Source organism: Podarcis erhardii, assembly GCF_964252035.2.
Source record: "Podarcis erhardii genome assembly, chromosome: 5".
Classification (NCBI taxonomy): Eukaryota; Metazoa; Chordata; class Lepidosauria; order Squamata; family Lacertidae; genus Podarcis; species Podarcis erhardii.
This window is the reverse complement of record NC_138509.1, coordinates 14,535,852-14,562,748: the sequence shown is the minus strand read 5'-3', so window position 1 is coordinate 14,562,748 and position 26,897 is coordinate 14,535,852. Positions and strand designations below refer to the sequence as shown.

Genomic DNA, 26,897 nt, shown 5'->3' with positions numbered 1-26,897 from the left:
AGGAGACTCTTGAGAGTCCAATGGACTGCAAGAAGATCAAACCTCTCTATTCTTAAGGAAATCAGCCCTGAGTGCTCACTGGAAGGACAGATCGTGAAGCTGAGACTCCAATACTTTGGCCACCTCATGAGAAGAGAAGACTCCCTGAAAAAGACCCTGATGTTGGGAAAGATGGAAGGCACAAGGAGAAGGGGACAACAGAGGACGAGATGGTTGGACAGTGTTCTCGAAGCTACCAGCATGAGTTTGACCAAACTGCGTGAGGCAGTGGAAGACAGGAGTGCCTGGCGTGCTCTGGTCCATGGAGTCACGAAGGGTCGGAAACGACTAAACAACAACAACAACAACATTTCCAGTTTCCAAACAGAGGCAAACTACTGTGGATCAGAATGTGCTATGCATCCCACTACTGTATAATCTGCAAGGATTTCTGAGAAGTCTGTGCAGAACCCCTATGCACTGCTACCTGAAAAAAGATTGTCCAGTAACTGCATGGAGGATTTAATCTGCTCTATTAGAATTTATGAATAAAACCAGTGTTTATAAAATGAACTGCAAACACTACCAAAATAAGAGGGCCAAAATCATTTAATATCTGTCTGCCATTTAGGTATGAAAAGAACTGCAGACCCACCATGAAATTTAACTACACATATAAAACATTTCCAGATAGCCAGCCACAATTCACTTACAGTAAATTGTATTTATTTCTCCTCTTCCACAATTTTCCAAGGTGAAAATAAGTATCCAAGTGAACTTACCTCGGGAAAAACTGTTTTCGCTTTATACATACATACACCATACACACAGTTTAGGGCTAACCAACTCCCCTCACAGTAATTTGTCTTTTGGGAACACCTGCATTATTTGGAATCTGCCTTGCCGATACATGTTAAAATTAATCTCCAGTCATCTTTGAAAACAAGGAACCCTGAAGGCCTTGCTGCAACTAACTTCCAGAAATAATAGTCATTTGTCCACTATCTATTTCACCATCATAGCCTGTACACTTAATAGGTGCCTCTTCTCATGAGCCAGAAAGCTTCTTTCTAAATTAACAAAGCACACTGGAATTGGAATGTGACCTATCCTCTGGCGTTTTGATATATGGAGAATATGTAGCACTTTATTCAAGAATTGGTATTCTGCAGTACTGCTTGAAAAAAATTTCCAAGTGCGGAATTTATCTATTTTTTACAATCAGAACATTTGTCTGAAAAGTTTATTTCAAATTTTCTGAACACTTAAAGCAGCACTGCTTTAGGTGTTACACAAGTGTCCAGAGATAACTAAACAAAATTAGACTTATAAATTACAAGTTTTTGCTTCTGAAAGAGCTTCAGTCAACAGAAAACATGACACACACACACACACACACACACATTGCGAGGAAACCCCCCCAAAATTCATGCAACAGCAGGCAGGATGTAAAAAGCCACCTAAATTCACACGTTTGTACATTGAATCATCAGAAAAAGTATTCTTTAGTAAATCTGTACATCCAAATACATTTGGGAGCTACATCTAAGTTACATCATTTAATGTTTTATACACTTGTTACCCCTTTTAATCATCAAGTAAACACGCCAAACCGGGGAGGGGGCGGCTGAGTTAGGAAAAAAGAAAAAAAAATATCATTGTAGACATTCAATTATTTTTGTTACCTAGACCACCAAGTGTTGAATAAAAACCAATGGCATCATCTTTATTTACCGTTCTTGCTAACTGTACAAAAATTGCAGTGCAGAGAATTCCACCTTTGTACTTAAGATTCTTTGGATGGATCTCAGATATAGCTGGATATTCCTTTAATGACGAACCAATGGAAAGTCGGTCCTATTAGACTGATACTGCATGCAAATATTTGCCTTTTTAAAACAAATGCATGTAAATGTTAGAATATCCTGGTAGCATCCAGTGTCCCCTTACCCTGTAAAATAGCACTAACAACTGGATGGAGGAAATCTTTCCAGAACAGTATTTTAAAGTACCAGAAACTAATCAGCAAAGTTTTAGGATCCACAAGTTTCATTTTCCTTTTTTAATTAAATGGAACAAATGTGTAAATACAGTTTTGTCCTCTTCACTGAAGAGAGCTAGTCTATTTCATCTTTGTGAGCTAGTTTTTGGGAAGATTAGCATGTACTGGGGAGTGATGCCTACCGAATACAATCCAAGCTTTTGCTGAGAACAGTTGAAGAAAGTCAGTAAGAACCTAGGATCAATGAAAACAGATGTTGCTTTAAATGATCCACAAAAGAGAGACCCACAGAGTGCCCAGTGTTAAATACACAAATTTCTCCTTGCGCTTTCTGGTGTGCAAGTTTATATACTCTGTCCCCCACCCCACCCCACCCCACCCCACCCCACGGGTTAACTGTTCCAGAGTTCACTTTCCTTAGTCAATTTTCACATTAGTGTAGATTTTTCGAACAAAGGCACTTGTTCCCATATAGCCAATAGCTCCTGCAAAAACAAGGCAAATATATATAGGTTAGATTCGCTTAAGTTCTACAAGACAATGGCTGCAATCCTCAGCATATCTGCTACAATTATGTATTACTAAATTCATTAGGACTTCCTCCCAAGTAAAAGCACATCAGATAAGCTTCAATAATTACGTTTATGTCATACAACCATATAGCCTGCAAAAAGCTCCTTCCTTAAAAAGCTTAAGATATGCACCATTGTCATTTTTGGTATATCATTTTTTTAAAATTACATTTTGTTCACCCTGGAGTGCAAGCTTCTTTTCATCTCAAACAACACATGCATTTCGGCTTAGTGTCTGTACATGTGCTGCCAAGAGCCATACATATGACAAAAACCTTAAAGACTAAAAATCTGATAAGCTAGCAAACTCATGTTCCCCACCAGAATGAATCAGATCCAGAAAACCAATTTATGGAATGCTTCCCCCCATTTAGGAGTCTTCCTAGCTTGTGTTCCCTGTTTTCTCAATAGACTACGAACTCACAGGCAGAACAAATACATGCTAATTTAAGGCTGAAACACAATATAACAGAGATGACAGCATTTCAGTATGCTGCAGAAAACGTACCGCACATTATTCCCAGCGCTGTGCTAAATACTGCCATATAACCAAAGTAAAATGATGTCTGAAACAAGCCATACATCCTGAGAGGGAAAAAGAGGAAGAGGAATGTTTTTTGCATCTCCCATATTACCAATAATTCATCTTTTTTAAAAAATGTGAAGTATTAGCTTTCTTAATTTAAAAGGGAAGGAAAATACAAAATGTCAAAGGCTACGTACTTTGTCTTGAAAAAGTAGTAATAAAAGGAATACATGTAAACATAGATTGCCGTTGAAGCAGCAGACAGAAAACTTGTCCATTGCCTGAAAAACAGACAGAAATCTTTCAAACAACTGGGAATAAAAGCCTGGCAAACAGTACAAGAAAATCTAGACAAGAACTGTAACAGGAAGTCATAAAATTTGTTCAACTATTTTCCACCTTCCATGAAAAAACAAGCTAGCTTTCTTCATACTGTTGCACAAATTGTCCACAATCCTTGTGCACTTTTGTGGAACCACCATTTTCCAGTTCTGTTTTTCACATTTCAGAGGGAGAGATTTCTTTTTCTTTACATAACTTTTAAACAGTGCATTTAACATTGGAGACTCATCACTTAAATAAAAATATTTACCAAACAGAAAATGCATGCCATTTAACTGTAAAAATCTTCCAAGCATTTTACACAAAATGCACATAATAATCGTCAATAAAAAGAAATCAAACATAAGTAGTCCTAAACAATTCAAAATATAATTGAATCAACAGTTTTAAGTTTACATTATTTAAAGAGTACACATAAAAATGCATGACGTTATGTATCTGGTTAGGCTTGCTTAAAACACCCACACCCACACACCTGCCTGCCTGCCTGCAAAGCTACGTGTTACCCCACTGACAGATTTCTTCCAAGTGCAGAATAGACTAATTTCTAGCACTAATTTCTAGGTTTTTTGTTGCTTAAGACTGACTTGTAAGTGGGGAAAAAAATACTTACCACCTATAGTCCTCTGCATTCAGTAGAAAGTATGTACACACGATTGTCACACATACGGTCACAATGCAGAGAATAACCAGAACTAACATCATGAAGCCATAGACATAATAAATTTTGTAAGCCCAGAAGGAAGTGAATATAAAATACCTGCAGAATAAAGAAGCATTGTTTATTGTACAGACATGAACATTTAATTAAACCAGGCTGACAATGCCTAGTAAAGCGCTTGCAAAGTTCTCTAGGAAGAAGACTCACATTTCAATGAAAATGGATCCAAATGGGAGAATCCCACCTAGGCAAACAATAACAGCTGGTTCCATAAACCTGAAAAGAAATTAGAATTAACTTTCTCATTTGACCATAACTAATGGAATAGCTCACTTAAGAGAGGGGCTCTTGCAGAATCACTGAAATCAAATGGATAGCTGATTTAAGGATGCACTGGTGGCAAGATCTAAAAGGACTGTGATCACTTCAGTAAGGTTCAGACCATGTGAGTCCTGATTCTCCAGAACTCTTGCTGGCTTAGTTGCATTCTGCATGCAGTTACTGCTCTGGGTTAGAGCGCCAGCCCCCTGAATTCCACCTGTGCAAGGAGTTCATCACTGCTAGACCAAAAACATGATAGCAGTTCTAAATCAGGAATAAGGAACGCCTGTTCTTCAGGCCAAATTAAGGCACACACAGTCTTCTCCCTCAGCCACACCCACCTGTCCCCACATCGACAACACATGTGGGGCAAGTAAGGCTATGACTGCAAAAGGAACTGGAAGCTTTTAATGTGCATCCCCAATTGTTACTTGGCAGGCAAGGGTTGCGTTTGGCACCAAATGCAAGCCCTACCGGGAATGGTTCCCCTTGGGATCTCTGCCAAAAGCGGAGTTTGCAGCAGTGCCAAATCCTTTCAGCTTAAGAGTGAGCTCCCAATTCTTCCTTTGACGTTTGGATCACCTGATTGACAGCTGGTGACTGCTCACCTGTCAAAAGCAGCCCATGGAGGGTAGCCCATTTCCCTAATCCTGCTCTTCAAATTATCCACAATACTCATCATTGGTGCTGTGGTCTAAACCACTGAGCCTCTTGGGCCTGCCAATTGGAAGGTCTGTGATTTGAATCCATGTGACGGAGTGAGCTCCCGTTGCTCTGTCCCAGCTTCTGCCAACCTAGCAGTTCAAAAGCACACCAGCACAAGTAGATAGATAGGTACTACTGCAGTGGGAAGGTAAACAGTGTTTCCGTGGGCTCTGGCACTCATCATGGTGTCCCATTGTGCCAGAAGCGATTTAGTAATGCTGGCCACGAGACCCGGAAAGCTGTCTGTGGACAAACACTGGCTCCCTTGGCCTGAAGAGAGATGAGTGCCACAACCCATTGTTCACCTTTGACTGGATTTAACCATCTAGGGGTCCTTTACCTTTACCTTTTATTACAGGCAACAGACCAGAAATAAGACCGTACATTGCCTCAACCACTGATAAAAAGATGTGGCAACTACCAATGACACCCATAGGATTTTTATCTCTCAGCATGTATTTAACCTAAAATTGAACTGACCTTCTTGGTAGTTTGGCTAGTAAAGGGGCAAACCTACTTACAAGGGCAACCACCTACTTCACCAGATGCATGAACGCCAAGAGAAGCCATTTATACTTTACCATTTTTTCTCTGGGATTGGACGAGGAACAGCATTGACTCGGCAAGGAAAGTTGGGCTGACCCGAAAGGTTCCGTCCCAGTATTGTGCCAACGAGGTTCAAAGGAAGGATAACAAAGAAGCAGATGCAGCACACAGCCACCTGTAAACTCATAATCACACAAGAAGAGAAGATATAAAATGCATCAAAGCACATGCACCCATTATAACAATTTCTGCTTCCTAGCAACATTAACCTTAACATGACTATTCAGAATAGCAACACTAAGATTCATTCCGTGAAAGGATAAGTATCTGAAGGGGTGGTGGTGGGCGGCACCACCAGCTGCCTTTGGTTTTCCACAATGGTCATCTAGAAGCAGTCATTATATCAGACTAGTTTGCATCCTGAACTGCTTCCATGTAGCTGGCTGTTTTTAAAAATTAACTAAGATTTGTGGTGGAGCTTACCTTCCTTCTCTCTCCAACCCCCCCCCCCCCCGGCAATCCCTGTTTCTTGGCATGTTGTGTATTTTATGTTATAAGCTGTGGGGCAGGGACTGTCTTACTACAGATCTTGCAAGTCACTGACATGCAGACCCTCAAAAGGGTCCCCCATCCTTGCTTTAAATAAACTAATTATCAGGATGCATCAGTAAACCTAAGCTTTTGGCTTTCTTGTTGATGTGATGTAATTCAAAGTTTTGCATGCAAGTTCCCGCCTACTTTAAACTGTTAATTGCCCAAGGCAATGTATAGCAGCCTTCTTGATTTAATAGATCAAACCTACAGCGCTAATGTACTCACCATTGTTCCAAAGGGAATAGCCCTCGATGCATGATAATAGATGGCAATGAAATTAATGAAGAAGGCTGTGCCACACACCATTGCAGGAATAAGGAATGCCCCAATGAACATCTGCTTTATCCACCGCCTTCCTGCAAAGAGAAATATCCCAATGAAATTAAGATTCAGAACTCAAGTGGCATGTGAACATGTTCCTCTCTGTAGCCAAAAACACTGTGTTATGATATAGGAACGGTTAGGTAAAAGGAAAGCATAATGTATATTCAGTATAGCCCTGAAAAACAAATTTTGGTTCAGGGAAAATATTAATATGCTAAGATCAAAGTCTGATTATTTTTAGGCTGGAAATGTCTGGATCCTAGTATTATCTTTCTTGTGTAGATCTAAAACAGACTCACATCTCAAATGATTCTATCACCAACCTTACCTGTACAGTGGTACCTCGGTTTAAGAACAGCCCTGTTTACGAACTATTTGGTTTAAGAACTCTGCAAAACCGGAAGTTGTGTCCCAGTTTGCAAACTTTATCTCGGTCTAAGAATGGAAGCCAAACGGTGGAAGGGCAATGGCGGCGGAAGGCCTCATTAGAGAAAGTGTGCCTCAGTTTAAGAACAGTTTTGGTTTAAAAATGGACTTCCAGAACGGATTAAGTTCGTAAACCGAGGTACCACTGTATATGCTATTGTCAAGTAAGTATTTTGAAAGGTAAAAAAAAAATGACAATCATGAGTCATTAATACCAGGAAAAGCTTCTGTATCTTTTTAGAAAAGGCTCAAAGTAAACTCCTGGGCAGATGGAGAACATTTACCATCTGGTGGCCAGACATGCTTCTACGCTCTCCTTTGATAGTTACTAGTATGGTGGATCATGGGAATGCCATGGATGCAGTATATCTTGATTTCAGCAAAGCATATGATAGAGACTCCCTACACTAACAAGGTGGTAAAACAGGGGCTAGACAACACTATGTGATACAGCCACAGCTGGTTGAGAAACCATAGCTAACAAGCGCTCATAAAACATATCTGCATCGGCCTGGAAGAGGGCATTGTTCTAAGCACTATACTGTTCAACATCTTGGCACAATTCTGTCTTTCACCTCTAGGATTTTCAAGACAAGGAATAGATACAATTGATATGGTATCTGCAGGAGAATGGCCCTCTTATTATTTGTGGTGTCTGCTGTCACCTAGGAAACGCCTGCAGCCTCCCATTCCTCTCCAAAGCCTTAGGTTGGGGTGCATATTTTCCCATAAATGAGAACAGAGTCTGGCCTTCAGTAGATTCCAAAGGGTTTCTTCAGATGGCAACATATGCTCAAAGGGACATGAGAAGATACTGCAACACCTGTTCAGCTATTCCGATTATCATGCTGCTGAGGTACCGTGAACAAGAACCTCTGCCACAGGACACAAACTTGCTTACCCTTCACTGACTTAACTACCAAGCCCTTCTTGACTCCTTTCTGATCAGGTGGGAGCAATCTATCCCAAAGACAACAGCATACTACTACTGTATTTGCAACATCTAACTGCGGCCACAGTATTAATTTACTCTGTGCACTTACTCAAGGTATTCTCGCCACAGAGAAATTTGCTAGGCACAAAGCTGTCTGCAGAACCCAGAAAATTCACAACTGTATAATGGTGCAGGTAATCCCCAAAAGTCAAAAGCAACCCAGGATGGTGGTAAGATATTAAATTCCTTCCAAAATTATATTTAATACAAAAGTAATTTTAAAAGTCTCACCTCCTTGCCTGGCATAAAGGCTTCCTCCAAAGTAACCATTCACTGGGGATGTTGCAGCATAAACAAAAATAGCGGTACTTAGCATTGATCCTCTCCTAAAATGAAAGACATGTAGTTTTGGCTACACAAATGACTGCCTGAAGACTACCAATGTAAAAAGTTACAAGGAGCAAATTGTGGAAGGTATGCTGAATGTTTAGCTTCAGCTAGTGCAAAACACCAACAATTTTAATGTGCAGCAAGAACAAAATCCCAAAGTGCTTTGAACATCTGGATTAAGTATTCCATTATAGCCACAGTTACATGTCACCATAAGCTGCCGCATGCTGCTCAATCACACTTCCCCTAACCAGGATCATAAACCTTGGCTTATTGGAAAAACAACCCATGTTCCCACACCACATGGTTAGCCAAAGTTTGTAGTTTGTTCCTCCCCTAGCGTGAGCAGGAGCAATAATCAAGCAGTGTGACTCATTTGTGATAAGCTATGGTTTGTCATTATTTTTCAGATTACAGCAGTCTGGAAACGATACTCATAAGTTTTCGTTTCTGCTAAGTTCTACAATAGGGGTAGGCAACCTAAGGCCCAGGGGCCGGATGCGACCCAATAGCCTTCTCAATCTGGCCCGTGGACGGTCCAGGAATCAGCGTGTTTTTACATGAGTGGAATGTATCCTTTTATTTAAAATCCATCTCTGGGTTATTTGTGGGGCATAGGAAGTCATTCAGTTTTTTCTTCCCAAAATATAGTCCGGCCCACCACATGGTCTGAGGGACGGTGGACCAGACCACAGCTAAAAAAGGTTTAAGACCCCTGTTCTACAAAGATCACTTGGAAGCTTCTGGCTTGTACATAGAGTTCCAGAGGGTTTCCACAAAAACAAAGTGTCTCTCCAGAAGAGAGACTGGGAGAGCTGCAAGAAGCTGTTTCTCACCACTGGCCCGAAGCGCTCTCTTGCTATTCTATGTATTTTTTAAAAAAGCAGATACCCTTTACACCTTTTGAATGAATGTCAGTCACTGGAAAAACAGTCTTGGAATCCAGCAGGTTTTGGGTTCTTATCTAGTTCTGCTGTTTCGTGGCCAAGTCAACTCTTTTGAAGTCTGGGACCTAATTCATCATTTTTCCTCATCTGACGGGATGCACCTTCCCAGGTTGCCTGAGCCTCTACAATGCTCCCCCAAGTAATCAGTCTGTGTTACTAATTATGCTTTTAATCTGCACATAGAAAGTACAAAATCAGGAGGTTTCTGCCAACTCCTCCCTCTTTCCATTTGCACCACACTATTTCCAAACGGTTCCCCAGCCCTCGAGGGGCACAGGGAACAGGAAAACCTTGACATGAACTCTTGTTTCGTTCATAGAAAGAAAGCCAGGATCCAAGATGTTGTTTTAAACTTTTCATTTCTGAAATTACGCTCAAGGGTTCTGCACCATGATGGCCATTGAGAATGATTTATGAACACAGAGGTGGTTCTCATCCCCTGGGCATAGAAAAATTGCCCCAATGTGTAAACTGTAAGGAGTTCCTGAATCTCAGCCAAGATCTTTTAAGATATGATGAAGGCACGAAGCAATACTCACTCTGTGTATAAATCCTCCAGCATTGCAACAATGATCACTATGAAAGAAACTGCAAAGATCTGGCAGCCAGAACCAATCAAAGATGAAAATATTAAAGGATGACTGGATGGTCTGAAGACATCGCCGTGAACCTGTTTCCAGCCATATTCATCACCTAGATCTCTGTCCTGCACACAAAAAAGTTTGAAAACAATCACCAGGAAGGAAATGGCTAGTAGTCAATCCCGTTTAAGCAAAAATACCCATTTAAGGAGGAGAAAAAAGAGACAATGGCCAAACTGTTATAGGAAGGAAGCACTTTGTGAGACGCTATGTACCATGAGATGCAATAAATATTCCAAAGCACTGTACATGAGGGTACTAAAGCTCACTAAGTGCTTGATACAGTGAGGCATTCAGCAGAAGGTTCAGCCAGGCATCTGGCTACTTGTGGTTAGAGTGAGTTGCCATGGTTGGCTGTGATCCATTCTCTTTGCAACGCTAGGGTGCTACAACAGATTTGTATTTCAGCTGTGCCCATTCCCTTAGTAAGAATTCCTGGAAAAACAACACCAAATCCTGGGGCTCTGCCACTCAAATGCTAGATCCCAGAAAGCTGCTCTCCATAGACAATCAGCTTAGGCAGGGTGGAGGGCCATTCTGTGCACAGCACCAGAAACCTTGCTAAGGGCTCTCAAGGACTGCCCCAAGGAGAAAAATATTTTCTTTCAGATGAGCTCAAGCTTAGAACCTCTGATGTAAGGAGAACATTCAAGTACTGTGGTTCTTGGTCATTCATTCCCAGTGTTCTAAATGTTGGGTGTTTCAGAGGATCTCTCTGCAACCATTTTAGCACCACCAAGAGTGGATTGCTTGGACATAATTCCTGACTTATGTGTTGACTGGCTCAGGAGTCAAAAAGCTCTTTCGCTAATGAGCTCATGCTTTTGAGTGTCAATACTCTGCTATACTACCAGTGGGGATTAAATTGCTAGGGCACTTGCCTCAATCTGTATTCAATTGTGCTAGGTCAGCAAGCTTTTGAGAAAGTTCTTTGCCATAATCCACTTGCATTCCTTTCTTTGGAACAAGGGTCGAAAGAGTAAAAGGAATGTTGCTCCAAGCAGCTTTTCTTTTATGAGGCCTTGCATATTTGAATGCTCTGAGACTTTCCAACCCCACAGATGCACTTGTTTGAAGTCTACTCCTTGCACTCCTAAATAATTCCCTATACAGTCATACCTCGGGTTGAATACGCTTTGAGTTGAGCGCGTTCAAGTTGCGCTCCTCGGCAACCCGGAAGTAACGGAGCGCGTTACTTCTGGGTTTTGCCGCATGCGCAGATGCTCAAAATGACGTCACACGCATGCGCAGAAGCAGCGAAAAGCGGTGCGCCCATGCGCAGACGCGCCATCACTAGTTATGTTTAATTCTAGATGCGAACGGGGCTCCGGAACGGATCCCATTCGTATCTAGAGGTACCACTGTAGTGGTAGGGAGTTATTTTGACTTTCTGTCCAGGCATGTTGGGGTTGGGGGTTGGCAATGCCCTCCAAAGAAGGAAGGAAGGAAGGAAGGAAGGAAGGAAGGAAGGAAGGAAGGAAGATGCAAGCAATTAAACTGAATATATGGGGGAAACTGACAGAATATGATAGGTTACCTAGTCACCAAAAGGACTAGCTGCACCTCTGAAAGTCGAACATAAACTGAGCAGTAAGACACCCCCATATCAAGGAACTTCAACCTTCCTGAATTTAAGCCCTCACATAAATTACACAGAAACACCCAGAGGAACTGAAATCTGTCCGAAAACTTGTTCTAGTGATCCTTTCCTTTCACTGAAAAATTACTGTCACTTGGACAAGTGTTCCAGAAATGAAAATGCAATTTTTAAAAAGAAATAGTAGCAGATAAACAAGACTCTTACCATATCATCCATTTCTTCTTCTTTACTGTATCGTGCATAATCTTTTCTCAGTGTCCTCATTAAAATCATAGAAACCAAGCCCACCAGGAAAATAACCATCATGAAGGAATTGAAGATTGAAAACCAGTGAATCTAAAATAAAAAAGTGGAAATGTGTCAGCTTGTTTATTGTTTAAGCAAGCTACTCAAAAGACAAAATAAATACTGTAGCCCAGCGATGGGGAACCTCAAGAAAAGGGTCAAATGCTGCCCAGAAGGCCTCTCAGCTTGGCCCTTGGGACTGTTCCCAAGCCACGCCCCTCACTGTCCTGTCCACACCATCAAATGCTCCCCTACCTGGTTAAAATGTGACTTTGAAATGTAATAATGCTTCTTGTTTGACTGGATGGAGAACGGTGGTGGGTTTCATTGCATAGCTGAAATGTAGCCTACTGTACTAAGGTTTAAGAGTCACATCTAATAAATAATAATAATAATAATAATAATAATAATAAGGTTGGAGGAGCAAGGTGAAATTACCGTATTTTTCGCTCTATAGGACGCACCGGACCATAGGAGGGGGGAACAGGGAAATAAATTTTTCCCCTTGTTCTCCCCCTCTAAAACAAGGTGCGTTCAAGGTGCATTCACCCGAGCGTGTGAGGCTGGCGGTGGGGGGAAGCGCTGCTTCCCCCCACCGCCAGCCTCAAAGATCCCTGAAGCCTTTGGAGCGCAGCGCCCCGCTGCCCTGGAGAGGCTTTGCGCGCAGCCGTCCCCAAGCTAGAAGAGCGAGACGGAGCCCTCCGTCTCGCTGTTCTGGCTTGGGAACAGCCTTGCTAGCCTCTGCAGGAGAGCGGGGTGAAGGCACCCCGCTGCCCTGGAGAGGCTTTGCGCGCAGCTGTCCCCAAGCTAGAACAGTGAGACGGAGCGCTCCGCAGCGCTCCGTCTCCCTGTTCTGCCTTTGGGCTTAGCAGCACAGCCTGCATTCGCTCTATAGGACGCACACACATTTCCCCTTAATTTTTGGAGGGGAAAAAGTGCGTCCTATAGAGCGAAAAATACGGTAAAAGATTGAAGGAACATATCCTAGAAGCAGAGCTCATATGTAAAGCTAATGGAAGTTAGGGACACTAAAGAAGAAGAAAAAACTCTTGTTGCATGCTGATGTTTAAACGCCAAAGGTTTTAAGTGACCTCCCCAACCTTAACCCTGGTTAAAGATCTGAAGGAGAGTTCACTGTCCGATCTGGACACTACCCATTCAAGATTTAACCAGGACAGGAGTTTTCTGGGTTACTAATTATTATAATGTGTATATACATAAACTGAATAAAGGAAACATACCCTGTGTTGAAAGAAAGATGGGTCGAGGTACTTGTCAAATCTGTCTTCAAACTTCACATCTGACCTTTTCCATTTCACCTAGAAAGAAATTAACACTTGAAAAGCTGACAATATTTGGTTATAGGTCTACTGAATTCCAGTTCAGCAAATCACCTATAGTTAGGAAAAAATAAAACAGGTTGTGAACTGGCAATCTGAGTTGCCACCTTTCTTCGTGACCCTACTCCTGTGACATGCAAGAGAACCTTTTCCTAGTAGGGAGACAGAGACTTGTTTATTTCAGTCATTATTTTCTCCATGTCAACTGAAGGACCATCAAAAAAATAGCGGCAAGCTGGCAACCATACAGGAAGAAGGCTGTTGAAGCAGAAGACTGTGTGCCAGAGCACTGTTAATATGCAAGAGCCAAACTCAATAAAAACTCTGCTTCTATACAACCCTTTAAAGCACAAAGGTGCTTTTCAGGGTCTGGACTTGGAAATCCTAAGCATGCAGATAGGCCCAACATACAGCAATCCAGAGCATGAGGTGAGAGAGTAAGTTTTTGAAGATAACCTGCAGTTATATTCAACTGCCAGCTCTATTTTGATATATCGCTGGGAATAGGGTAGAAAGTGACAACGAGCACACCAGTTAGCTCTCAACGCAAGGCTAAAATGAAGAGATTAGCTCAGCTCGCTGAATGGCCTAGTCACCACTAACGTAAGAGTATAAATAATGTTACCCATGAATTTGAATTACTTACAGAGTAAGACATTTGGATTTTGGTGTTGGGAACTAGTTTAACTTTTCCTTCACTTGTCAGATTCACATCTACAATTCTATTTCCATTATAGCCTATTTCAAGTTTTTTGTACGTCCAGAGATAGTAATCTTCACCATTTTCGTCAGCTTCACCAACAATACCTGCAAAGAGGCAATGCTTGATCAAATAGGGAAGAAAGTAGGATAAAGCAGGACAGAAAGGCGTCAGATAAGATCAAGGGTATACTACTTATTTAAATGTTTTCCGTTTTGCAGGCAAACATTTCTTACCCCATATTGGCAAGTCATCTATGTACATCTGATACCAATAATGATTTTTGATAGCATAAACAAATGCATCTCTTGTTTGCTTATCCAAGTCTATTTCACAGTAAGTTGTCTGCATCACATCATCTGCGGAAATTATTGAAAAAAAATGCATTAATAGTGCATTAACTGAGAGTTCATTGAGCCCTGGATATTACCCTAACATTATTTTACTAAAAGGATCAGTCACTCAAAGATGATTTCCCCACTTTCAGCCCCGCTGAGCTCCTTTATGTTGCACTGTTGCTAACCCTTACTGCTGAACTACAAATAAAATTAAACCCACCCACAAGGCCCCAAAAGTCTATTGATGGGCATCAAATGCTCAAGGACTTAAGAGCAACCCAAATCCAGCTTTTTGGCTTTGAGTATATACAGCACTCTGTCCCTCAAAGCACACAGACTGCATAGACCATCACTCCTGCCATGCTTTTCTCCAAACCAATAACCAAATCACCAGATCAATCAATCACTCACACACACACACACACACACACACACAAATAAGACTCCCACAAAAAAGAGAGTATGTGTATAGGCTTCTGCCTGTGCAAATTTTCCAGCCATCCTTCATCATGGTTAATGGTAACCAAATTAAAACCCTGGTTTCAAATACAGTGGTACCTCTGGTTACGTACTTAATTCATTCCGGAGGTCCGTTCTTAACCTGAAACTGTTCTTAACCTGAAGCACCACTTTAGCTAATGGGGCCTCCCGCTGCTGCTCTGCTGCCGCCATGCGATTTCTGTTCTCATCCTGAAGCAAAGTTCTTAACCCAAGGTACTATTTCTGAGTTAGTGGAGTCTGTAACCTGAAGCATATGTAACCCAAGGTACCCCTGTACTGGTTAATAGCAATTCCCACTAAACCTTTTTCCTAATCTTAAGGTCAACACCAGCATTAACCTTTATGACAATGAAGACAGGTGTGGGAAAGGCCCATGGAAGGGAACAGGAGCGTGGCCTGCTTCTGAACCCTTAACAATAATTGTGAACAAAAGTAGTATCAATGATGGTGTTGGAGGGTTAACGAAGAAGTAACTGAGCTGCAGTAAACAAATTTCTGAACATAAGACAATATAATTCCAAGTGTGTGTGTTTAAGACTGGAACAGTCGTGTGCAAATTTGGAAAACATTAACAAAAGCAGTTTACCTTTAAATTTAATGTCCAGACCACTGAACTCCAATTCAACTCCTTGCAGTGCTTCTCCGAGCGTTTCATGGTAGTGACCAATGCTTTTTTTGGATCCACCACAGAAAGGGAGAGAAAAGTATTTGTATGTCTCCTGGCGATTGTGGTATGGTCCTACTGTATTCATCCATAAAACAACTTCTTCTTTATCTTGGTACTGAAAAGAAAGCATATTGAAAAGTAAAAGGATTATAAATAAATGTGTTATTTAGAACTGAGCAAATATTCACAGGAAAATCTGTGAAGAATGTGCAAAACACAGTGAGGAACATTTTTGCTTTCAAGGGCCACATTCCCGCAGAAGTAAACTGTTGAGGGCCAACTGAGCTGGAACTTATTATAGGCTCCCTCCTTGCCACTCACATGAAATTAGGCCAAGCTTGTACAGCCTTACTCTAAAATTAGAACTGCACTACATATTCAAATCCTTTTCTTTCTTGTATCCATCTTCTGCAGATAATAATAATAATATTAATAATAATAATTTATTATTTATACCCTGCCTATCTGGCTGGGTTTCCCCAGCCACTCTGGGAGGCTCCCAACAGAATTAAAAGCACAATAGAACACCAAACATTAAACATTAAACACGTCCCTAAACAGGTCTGCCTTCTACAAATCAGATAGTTGTTTATTTCCTTGACATCTGATGGGAGGGTGTTCCACAGGCCAGGCGCCACTACTGAGAAGGCCTCCTGCCTGGTTCCCTGTAACCTCACTTCTCACAGGGAGGGAACCGCCAGAGGGCCCTTGGCACTGGACCTCAGTGCCCAGGCTGAACGATGGAGGTGGAGATGCTCCTTCAGGTATACTGAGCCGAGGCCATTTAGGGCTTTAAAAGTCAGGACCAACAGCACCAGGTAGCACACTGTTGGCTGAATTGTGTAAGTTTAGCAGGATAATGAAGTGTTTGTCATTTGTTATGTATGGGCGTTAAAATGTCCAAGAATCCCATCTTACTTTTGATGGCTGCTCACATTCAGCAGACAATAGTGAGGTGCTGAGTTTTCTCAAAAAAAGGAACCGGTACATTCTGCTTATCTTCTCTTGACTTCCTTTGACAAACAATTATTGGTGGTTTGCCACCAAAACACACAGCTCCCTACTGGTGGCACAGCAGTTGCAGATCACAGCACTAATAGAAGCTGGCCTCAGCTTTGCCAAGCACAGTGCCCTGGCAGTTGTCCATGCATCCTCACACAAGGCAAAGAAAATCTTGGAGCATAGGGCTACTGCAGTGTCAAAAAGCTGAGGCAGGGCTGCAGCAAGTGGGTAGATAGTTAGGAGAAAAGGAACTGAAGAAGGCACAGGGAAGCTTATGAGATAGTTTTTGCTACCTACCTCAAAGTGCACTAGGTTTCTACCTAATTTGGGCTGCTAAATGTAAAAAAAAGTGCAGCTAAATATATTTTTTCCTATGCAAAAAGTAAGTAGTATCTGTACTCCTTTTTAAATAAGAGTACACGGGTCAAGTAATCGTCAAGGAAGATGTTAAAGAGGCATGGGTTAGAAATCTAGCTGGAATATGGCATTTTAAGATGGGAACAAATGTCAAAGGCTTCAGAGGAGAGAAGCAATTAAAAGAAGCTAACAGGGTAAATAAGAATAATGAGTCCCGTGGCACTTTTAAAAACGAACAAATTCATTGTGGCATAAGCTTTTGTGGACTACATTCCCCCCCGCCCCCATCAGATGCACAAAATATTATCCCAAGTTACAGGTACCTATACATTGCTTTGGGGGGAGGTGTTATGAACAGTAAGGTCAGAGAGAAACCCTGTCTCTTAGTTGGTTCGTGCCAGGGTAACAACCAATGAGCTGAGTTTGTTAACTGGCTTCACAAGAGGATCAAACTGTTTTAACAAGGAGCATTCTAAAATAAGTTGTTTATCATCATCATATTTATACCCCGGAGGACGCGGGTGGCGCTGTGGGTTAAACCACAGAGCCTAAGACTTGCCGATCAGAAGGTCGGCGGTTCGGCAGGGTGAGCTCCCATTGCTCGGTCCCAGCTCCTGCCAACCTAGCAGTTCAAAAGCATGTCAAAGTGCAAGTAGATTAATAGGGACGGCTCCGGCGGGAAGGTAAATGGCGTTTCCGTGCGCTGCTCTGGTTTGCCAGAAGTGGCTTAGTCATGCTGGCCACATGACCCAGAAGCTGTATGCTGGTTCCCTCGGCCAATACAGTGGTGCCCCGCAAGATGGAAAACCCGCTAGACGAAAGGGTTTTCCGTTTTGGAGGTGCTTCGCAAAACGAATTTCCTATGGGCTTGCTTCACAAGACGAAAATGTCTTGCGAGTTTTTCCGACTCCCCCCCCCCTTTTTCTAAGCCGCTAAGCCACTTATCTGCTTATCTGCTTATCCGCTAAAAGCCGCTAATAGCGCTAATCCGCTAAGCCGTCAATGGGCTTGCTTCGCAAGACGAAAAAACCGCTAGACGAAGAGAATCACAGAACGGATTCTTTTCGTCTTGCGAGGCACCACTGTAAAGCGAGATGTGCGCTGCAACCCCAGAGTTGGTCACAACTGGACCTAATGGTCAGGGGTCCCTTTACCTTTATTTATACCCCCCCCTTTTTTATCCTGACAGGGACTCAGTGCCTGTGTCGTTAACAAAAGCGCACACATCTGTTTGTGTATTAAATATCATTTAATAAATATATTAAATCTATACATTGTGAATTTAATTAGGTATTTAATTAAATATATATTAACTGTGTATATTAAAAATATTAACTATATTACAAAAACTTTAATTTATGATATGGTAATTTAATTCAGTGTATGGCCCACGGGTTCTGTGTCAAAGTACTCTTGTGGCCCACTTAAACTGAGAGGCTGGACCGCCCTGGTCTAGGATATAAGGCAGATGGCTGCTAGTCAGGTGGGAGAATTCAGTGAAGACAACATCTCTGAGCCACAAAAATGAAAAGGACTTCTGGCATGTAGGTTTGCGAAGTTAATGAAATCTATTTGATACATAACTCAGAAGCTTTCTTTTTACCATGTTATTTCTCTTTCGGCGTTTCGTATCTTATTTTTTAAACACTTGTTCCATGCTACCTACGCTAACCATGGGAAAAAGAGCTTAAAACATTGCAGATAACTACCGGTATAAGGTATAAAATAGGATACAGTATCATCCACATGGACTGTGTGGCTTATCCTGCTGATACAAGCTACGCTGCAATGACCAGCTAGTCCCTCTGTCCTGTAGGAAGCCCCCAATATAGTAATTTATATGAAATACAGATTTCATGTTGTGTTATTTTTAAATGGGAGAAAAGACCAGTTTGGATTATTTCTGAGGCTTCCTATGGACACTAGGGCCAAACACTTCTCTTGCCCTTCCCACTGTGCATTGACCGGCACAAAGATCCTGGCTTGTATTAAGCCAGTTCCTCGTTTTGCCCAGAACAGGCAATTCTGGCTTAATGTCTGTTAACCAACCAAGAAATAAGCCTGATCCTGGCTTCTTTTCCCGATTTAACTATACAGTTGTACCTCTGCTTACGTATCCCTCTGAATACGTTAACTTCGGGTTGCGAACGCGGCAAACCCACGTGTATACTTCCGGGTTTCCCCGTGTGTGTGTGTGCAGAAGCGCTCAATCACACCGCGCACGTACACAGAAGGGTGCCTCCAGTTACAAAGTTTTCAGGATGCAGCCAGGCCTCCGGAATGGATCCCATTCGTAACCGGAAGTACCAATGTATTAGGTCTGACAAAACACAGAACTCTTGGTTAATATACAAACCAAGATGTTTGCACTGAAACCAGTGTTTTCTTCTGTGTTTACCCATTCATCACACCCAAGAGGAGTTGTGGCTTCCTTCCAAGAAGCTGCACACCTTTTGATTCTATGGAAGTGAAATCAGTTACACAAAACCAAACTATGCCTTAGCAGAAATAAGCAGGTTCCCGAAAAAGCTTGCAGTCACTTTACTCCTCCACAGGCCCTTTTGTTGCTGCGCTGTGGCTTAGTGCACCATCCAAAGCAGGGCTTCCGGTTCAGAGAGGTGAATCCAAGGTTTGTTCTTGGTTTATAGTTCATGGTTAGTCTGGGAGAGCTAAACAATTAACTCTGATTCAGACAACATGGTAAGGCAAATCTTGGCTTCACTTATTGCAGCACAGCTCCAGAAACAATGGCAGAAAGAAAATCAGCTACCAGCTACTCCATGGGAGCCCACACATTCATGTTAAGCTAATGTTTGGCTTAGAATAACGTGCGACCCAGGACGGTCTGTGGTAGAATATTGCATAAAAATCAACACAAGAGCATTAAGAATACCATTGTTCCCCAGACTTTCAGTTATATCACACTGATAAGAGAATCTGTTTTTCCAAGCATGGAATAGCTCCCACAAATTATATATCCTCATAGGATACCTATAATGTTATTGAATATTCATCCCCAATAGCCAATGTTTAACCAATGTTCATAGAGAAACTTGATTCACAATTTTAAAAAATCAGCTTTCATCAGTGTGACAATTCCTGCCCAAACAATTCAGGTTTTCCTATTTGCCTTAGACAACCCCTTGTTTCTATGTACATGTTACAAGCATTCCTGCCATTTATCAAGAACTGTTAACAGCTGCCCTACCTATAAAGTCAAGCATTCAATATTCTGCCAGGGAAAACTTTGTTGGTTTAGTAGCACTTTTATACCAGGGATTAAGGCATATGCTATGTGCCAGAACAAACTCATCCCTCCTTGTCTTTGACAGAGAGTAGCCTTTGAACAGCACTACATAGGCTAAGGCTGCAGTCCTAGCTCCACTGAATTCAATGTGACTTACTTCTGAGTAGGCATAGGACTACAGCCTTAGTCTAAGATCTGGCCATTTTCTGTAGTGGCACCAAGACTGTACAACTCTTTGTTGGGAAAAATCTGCTTGCTGCTATCACTGCTTCTGCTTGCCTTTCAATAAACCAGGATATCCCTGATAAAGGGTCTGGAAACCAATGGTTGTGGGAGTTGGGTATGTTTAGGGGAGACGGAGAGGAGCCATCTTCAAATATCTAAAGGACTGTCACATGAAAGATGGAACAAGCTTGTTTTCGCCCATTCTGAAGGGTAGAACCTGGACCAATGGATTCAAGTTACTAGAAATGAGATTCTGACTAAACATCAGTAAAAGCTTTCTGATGGAGGTAGTCCTCTCCTTTATTAGAGGTTTTTAAGCAGAGGTTGGGTGGCCATCCATCATGGATAGGTTTTTTCAGAGTCCTGCATTGCAGGTGAATGGACCAGATGACCCTCAGGGTCCTTTCCAACTCTACAATTCCTCTTCCAATAGTTTTCAACAGGTATTGCTTTTAAAAAGGAATTCTGGTTGTTGGTCTGAAGACCAATGACCATCACCCACCTCCAGGAAGACTGCTTTGGCCCCATTCATTATGGATGGAAAGACTGCAGGATGTTTGCTTCCCCACTTGCTGCCAGAAAGAACATTCAGCTCCACTTTAATGAAGGATAACAAACTCTGGAACCATCCACCAGTTAGAAAACAAAGGCCTGCCAGGTGATGTGTATTTGAGAGTTGTGCATTACAGTTGGTTGCTTGAAAGGGAGAGCAAAAATCTTTAAAATAAATAAATATACTGCTTGTGGGGTTGTTTTTTGTTGTTATTTTACAAATTTACTTTGTAAATATGTACTGTGGGTTTTTATGTTGTTTTAATTTTCTATTACACCCTTTGCCACTTTGAATATTCTTTTTATAGAAAGGCATAGAGAGACGGAAAGAAAGCACACATGAACAGGAAGTCCCAGAATCAAACAATTCCATGGCTTTGCAGGTTCACCCGCAATGCTAAGCCAGCCTCTGGTTTCCTTCATCCCCCACCACAGCAAAGGGTTAGCAGGAGGAAGAGCGAACTGGAAACTTGAACAGTGTGCACCAGACACTACTTGCTTGTATGAAACCATAGATAAAAATAAACAATGGCTTAACTTGACACGCGAACCAGGTCAGTATTTTATGGGCTGCGCATTTCCTATGTGTTGTTATAGGCTACACAGCGCTGCAGGTCGGCCACGGCTTAAGGCACATATCCAAGATTGCACATTCAAGACCCTTGCTTAACTGCTCTCTAATGGGGCAATAACCTGCCACAGAAAGGTAGGAACCCCCCACCACCTTTTGCCATGCTAGAAGCCAAGACACGCAGAGAGGCAAGCTGCTGCCTCTCCCAACTTTCACGTGAAGGGACGACTATCACTAGCGCAGCCACGCCGCTGTTCTCAAAACTTGCCAAGCCCGTTATGCGATGTGAGACGAACGGTTTTTTGTTTTCTTAAGCGGATGTGGCTGGCGTTTCCCCACCATCACCACACACCAAACTCTCGCAGCGCAACGTTCCCTCAAGGAAGCGAAAGGGGTGGCGATATCCAGGGAATCTCTCCTCCTCCAACGTGACACGGGGCTACAAAAGTCTGACTCGCAATCCTAGGCTCGGTGAACTAAACGGGGCCGGGCGGCGCAGGGTGGAGCTGCACGGCATCCTGAGCTCGGGCGGCCACTTCGCCTCCCCCCCCCTCCACTGCAGAAAAGGCGGCTCTGGACGAGGCCCCCTCACCCCCCAGGCCCAACAGGACAAGAAGCCTTCCTCGCTCGGAGAGACGCGCGACGGGCCCTCACCGCCACCAAGCGAAGCCCCACTGGGCCCTCTCCCTCCTCGCGGCCCTCAGGACAGGCCTGGAGGAGGCAGAGGGGCCGCCCCGAACCAGGCCCTCTTAGGCAGGGCGGGCAAGCGAGCGACGGACGGACTGACGGCAGGGCGGAAGGAAGAGGGGAGGCCGCCCTCCGCGGCGCGCCGCCTCACCGTGTGCTCGTGCTCGTCGGCGCGGCCCCGCAGCACCAGCAAGGCCGCCACGCACCACAGGAGCCCGGCCGGCGCCATCCCCGTCTCCACCAGCCGCCGCCGAAGAAAAGGAGGCGCCGCCGCTTCCGCCGTTCCCGCCACGTCATCCGGGCGCACACCGGAACAGCCGGCGCTTACGGCGGCCGGCGCCGCCCAAAAAGGCTCAGAAGGCGCAGGCAGGAGAGTGGTGGAGGGGGGAGGCGTCGGCGGAGGGGCCAAGCACCACCCCGCGCGATCTTGTGACGCGGGAACGAGAGATAGAAGAGAAGAGTGCGGGAGGCGCCCGACGTGCGCCGGGTTTCCAATGAGTGGGCGGGGCGAGTTGAGCCGTCAATCCCGCGTGCGGGGAGGAGCTAGGAATGGCATGTTAAAGCCATGCGGGGGCCGCGGCTGCTGAATTAAGCGAGGATTTCCTTGAGGTTTTTTTTCTTCGCGGGGGACCAATGCAGTGTCGCATCTCCACGTTGTCTGCGCCTAACGATTATTTATTAATTTTTGCATCCCGATTTTTTATTTTTATTTTTATTATTATTATTAATTATTATATAACTCTCCTTGAGTCCCTGTCAAATAAAAAGGCGGGGTGTAAATAAATACAATAATGAATATAAGAATCACAGACAGAAACAGAAACCGCTAAAAACGTCGAAGGGGAAAAAAGCAAGCGATGGGAAAGGAGCAGGAAACCTGATTTTCAGAAATTGTAGTAAATTAATTTAATTTGGTTTGATTTGTAATACAGTGGTACCTCGGGTTACATACACTTCAGGTCACAGACTCCACTAACCCAGAAATAGTACCTCCGGTTAAGAACTTTGCTTCAGGATGAGAACAGAAATCGTGCTCCGGTGGCGCGGCGGCAGCAGGAGGCCCCATTAGCTAAAGTAGTGCTTCAGGTTAAGAACAGTTTCAGGTTAAGAACAGACCTCCAGAACGAATTAAGTTCTTAACCTGAGGTACCACTGTAATTTGGAAAATTAATTAAAATAATTTGGGAAGAAAAAAACAATTAAACACGGATAGAATGAAAACTCTCTGTGCCTGAGTGTAAGGTAAAGGTAAAGGTACCCCTGCCCGTACGGGCCAGTCTTGACAGACTCTAGGGTTGTGCGCTCATCTCACTCTAGAGACCGGGAGCCAGCGCTGTCCGCAGACACTTCCGGGTCACGTGGCCAGCGTGACGAAGCTGCTCTGGCGAGCCGGCACCAGCGCAGCACACGGAAACGCCGTTTACCTTCCCGCAATACAGCGGTACCTATTTATCTACTTGCACTTAAGGGTGCTTTCAAACTGCTAGGTGGGCAGGAGCTGGGACCGAACGACGGGAGCTCACCCCGCCGCGGGGATTCGAACCGCCGACCATGCGATTGGCAAGTCCTAGGTCCTGAGGTTTTACTCACAGCGCCACCCGCGTGCCTGAGTGTATACATATATAAAAACTAGCTCCGTTGGTTAGAGCATGGTGCTGATAATGCCAAGGTTGCAAGTTCGATCCCCGTATAGGACAGCTGCATATTCCTGCATTGAAAGGGGTTGGACTAGATGATCCTCAGGGTCCCTTCCAACTCTACAATTCTATGATTCTATGGAGATAGTGTGTGGAATGGCATAATAAGAATTATGCCCATGGACCTTATTCCCAGTCTCTACACCTTGACCAGATACTCTGCACAGAGGCTGCATGTTGTAAGCCGCCTTGAGCATTGTTTTAAGATGATGATGATGATGCAAGAGAAAAAGCCTTCAATTCCCTTACAGTTCTGCTGTCTGTTCTCCTCCTGACACTGGAGACCTGCTTGCCATAGCAGGTGAGGGAGCAGACCAGACCAGCACACTGCAAGCACAGGATCCAGGGGGACCTCAGTTGCCCCTGCTCCCACTACAGCATGTCAGGAAGAGTAAAAGGTGCTGACCCTAGACACCGGATGAAGAAAGCTCAGGAAACACTTCCACACAGGGGCACCTTCAGGCAATATAGTATTGTGACCTTTTTCCAGGAGAATGCAAGCTCCCTCTTCCACTATGCACTGGAAGCAAGTTACTGCAGTGTAGCTCTTGAAGCTACTAGCTCTGCCTGCTTACTAGAGCTAACATTGTATGGCTCTGCCTCCTGGCTTTACTCTTCACATTCCTGCGCTTCTGGGAAAACCCCAGTCAGCCACAGAACATTTCCTTGTTGGCTCAACAGATACCACACTCACATTGCTGATCATTCTCCCTCCTCCCCCTTACATGACTATAGCAAGTCAATTAATCCGTGCTTGGAGCAGTAACATAGATAGCAAACACTGCAGGAAAGGCATGCAGAAGCAGAGAGGACAATCTTTACCTAAGTCATACCCAGAAATGACCACTGGGAGGAGTGCAGAGAGAAGAAATGCCATGGTGTATCTGTATCTGCATTAGCACAACTGGACGCTTCCACCTGCCCCAGCTGCAACAAAACATGTTTCTCCTGTTTTGGTCTCTACAGCCACAGCAGGCACTGTAATTCTCCCACGGTTTGACTTCACCTCCGAAGGCACACTCCTCCATTGTCTCCCGAGACAGACGGGTGCCAAGGACGTACTTGGGGCAAGCCCGGCAAAATCAATGGACTTAATTTATTTAAATGGTTCTACATTGAGTATGATTGGATCTCACCCATAGACTTACCTTCACATACACCTGACTGTAAAATATCCAGGATTTGCAAGATGGGAACTGGTGATGTAACATCATGCCTGGGCATGTGTCTTTGCTTAGTTCAGGCATAGGCAAACTCGCCCCTCCAGATGTTTTGGGACTACAGTTCCCATCATCCCTGACCACTGGTCCTGTTAGCTAGGGATCATGGGAGTTGTAGGCCAAAAACATCTGGAGGGCTGAGTTTGCCTATGCCTGGCTTAGTTGCTACCTTTGTGAATGGACAGTAAAGGTGGGGAAATGACTCACCCTCTTATTTCATAAAATTTATATACTGCTTGATTGTTTTAAAAAAGAAAGCCCTCAAAGTGGTTTTGTCCTCCACCTGGACAGGGGGAGGGGACAACCTAAGGTTGCAGTTTTGGACTGAAGGTTGAACTACTCTCTGGAAGAATCCTGTGGTACTGGTGGCCCCCTAGGAACCGAATGGAAAGTCAGCTGAGTGATTGGGTGAAATTATGGAAGGAAGGTTTAAAATTTACTGCATGCAATGCCCTAAAAGAGAATGTGATGAAAATGATGTATAGATGGTATATTACACCTGTCAAGTTAGCGAAAATGTATAAAGTCAGTAATAAATGTTGGAAAAAGAGGGAACATTTTATCACATGTGGTGAGAATGTAAAAAGGTGAAATGCTTCTGGGAGATAATATATAATGAATTGAAAAAAAATGTTGAAATATACATTTATAAAGAAACCAGAAGCATTTCTATTGGGCATTGTGGGAAGTGACATAAATAGAAAGGAATGTAAGCTCTTTTTATATGCAATAACAGCAGCAAGAATATTATTGGCCCAAAAATGGAAGCAAGAAGAATTACCGACGATTGAAGAATGGAGGATGAAGTTAATGGACTATGCAGAATTAGATAAACTAACAGGAAGGATTTGAAACCGGCGAGACCAGAAATTCACAGAAGACTGGAGTAAATTTAGGGACTATTTGAAAAGTAATTGTGAAGAACAGACGACGTTTGTAGGGTTGCAAGAAGTTTTGTGAGGAGTATTATTAGAAGTATTGTAAAAATAGACAAGGGGGAGGATGATTTGTTAAGAGATGTAAAGGCAATATAAAGTTAAGAAATGCATAAGAAGTGGTTAAAACGGTGGCTCATCAGAGGTGCTGACAGAAGTCTAAAAAGATTGTATAAATGATAAGTTTTGCGGTACATTTTATAATTTATATGTTAAAATTAATAAAAAATATTATTAAAAAGGAACTGAATGGAAAGTCGTATCTGCTGGACTGTTAATGTTGTGATCTGTCTCTCTTATGTTCAACTTGTGTAAATGTGTAAAAAAACACATTATATTACAGAAGAACCACCAGTCTCCAATGACCCGCATTCCAAGGAAACAGAATCCTGGGTGAACACAGCACCCCTAAAACTTCACATTGCTCAGCACATGCCTAACAATACATTTGAAAACATATTGGTTTGTGCAAAAATATCTTCACCTGAAAAGGGCATTGCTTTTGTACCCTGGTTTGATACTAAGGCCTCTCTTAGGATTCCAGGCATTGTACCCCCAACCTTAAACAGTAAATCCTCAAACCTTTTCAAGTCAGCTCTCCATCCAAAACTCACTTTCACCAACAACCACAACCACACTAATGAGCAAACAGAGAGTAGGGATAGGCAAATCAGTCAGTTTGGTTTCTCTCCATTTCTGATTTTCCCACTCATAATTTCAGTTAATCACATTTTCACAACATTTTGCACTTTTAGAGCATTTTAGTGCAAATTTGTCCCATGAAACATACCTTTGTAATTTTGCCTTATGCACATTTCTGCAAGGCCTTTTTCCTAAATATAATGCATGTTTGTATGCTTCTTTAACAAATATATGCAATTTTGTTCACATGACTTGGCTGGAGAACTGCCTTGCAAAATTCAGAGTATGCAAATTTTGAAGAATGATTGTGTTTTGGTTCGCATATTGCTTTGCAAAGTGTGAATTAGGTAGGTTTCTCTTTAATGCAAACAAAATCAAATTTATCCATCTCTAGTGGACAGTAATGTTCACATGAAATCAT

General features: G+C 43.0%; 1 protein-coding gene across 1 annotated transcript; it reads right to left on the bottom strand.

Annotated features, from left to right (window-relative positions):
- Window positions 1–570: 570 nt before the first annotated feature.
- Window positions 571–22,294, bottom strand: TM9SF3 (transmembrane 9 superfamily member 3). The gene is made up of 15 exons (XM_081864320.1): window positions 22,134–22,294; window positions 15,261–15,456; window positions 14,072–14,194; window positions 13,782–13,942; window positions 13,037–13,114; window positions 11,715–11,846; window positions 9,809–9,975; window positions 8,224–8,318; window positions 6,474–6,604; window positions 5,690–5,829; window positions 4,290–4,358; window positions 4,035–4,181; window positions 3,277–3,360; window positions 3,062–3,138; window positions 571–2,466 (listed from the first exon to the last, which is right to left on the bottom strand). Exons 1-15 carry the CDS (start codon window positions 22,209–22,211, stop codon window positions 2,399–2,401), a joined length of 1,746 nt encoding a protein of 581 aa, XP_081720446.1. The 5' UTR covers window positions 22,212–22,294; the 3' UTR covers window positions 571–2,398.
- Window positions 22,295–26,897: the final 4,603 nt, after the last annotated feature.

Bases quoted from the DNA above. Each gene is read 5' to 3' on its own strand.
- TM9SF3 (XM_081864320.1), bottom strand. From the start codon at position 22,211: ATGGCGCCGGCCGGGCTCCTGTGGTGCGTGGCGGCCTTGCTGGTGCTG. The intron at 11,847-13,036 runs GTATGTTTCCTT...TTTTTATTTTAG, and splicing joins CATCTTTCTTTCAACACAGG to ATTCACTGGTTTTCAATCTT. The intron at 6,605-8,223 runs GTGAGACTTTTA...TTCTCTTTGCAG, and splicing joins CCTTTATGCCAGGCAAGGAG to GAAGGCGGTGGATAAAGCAG.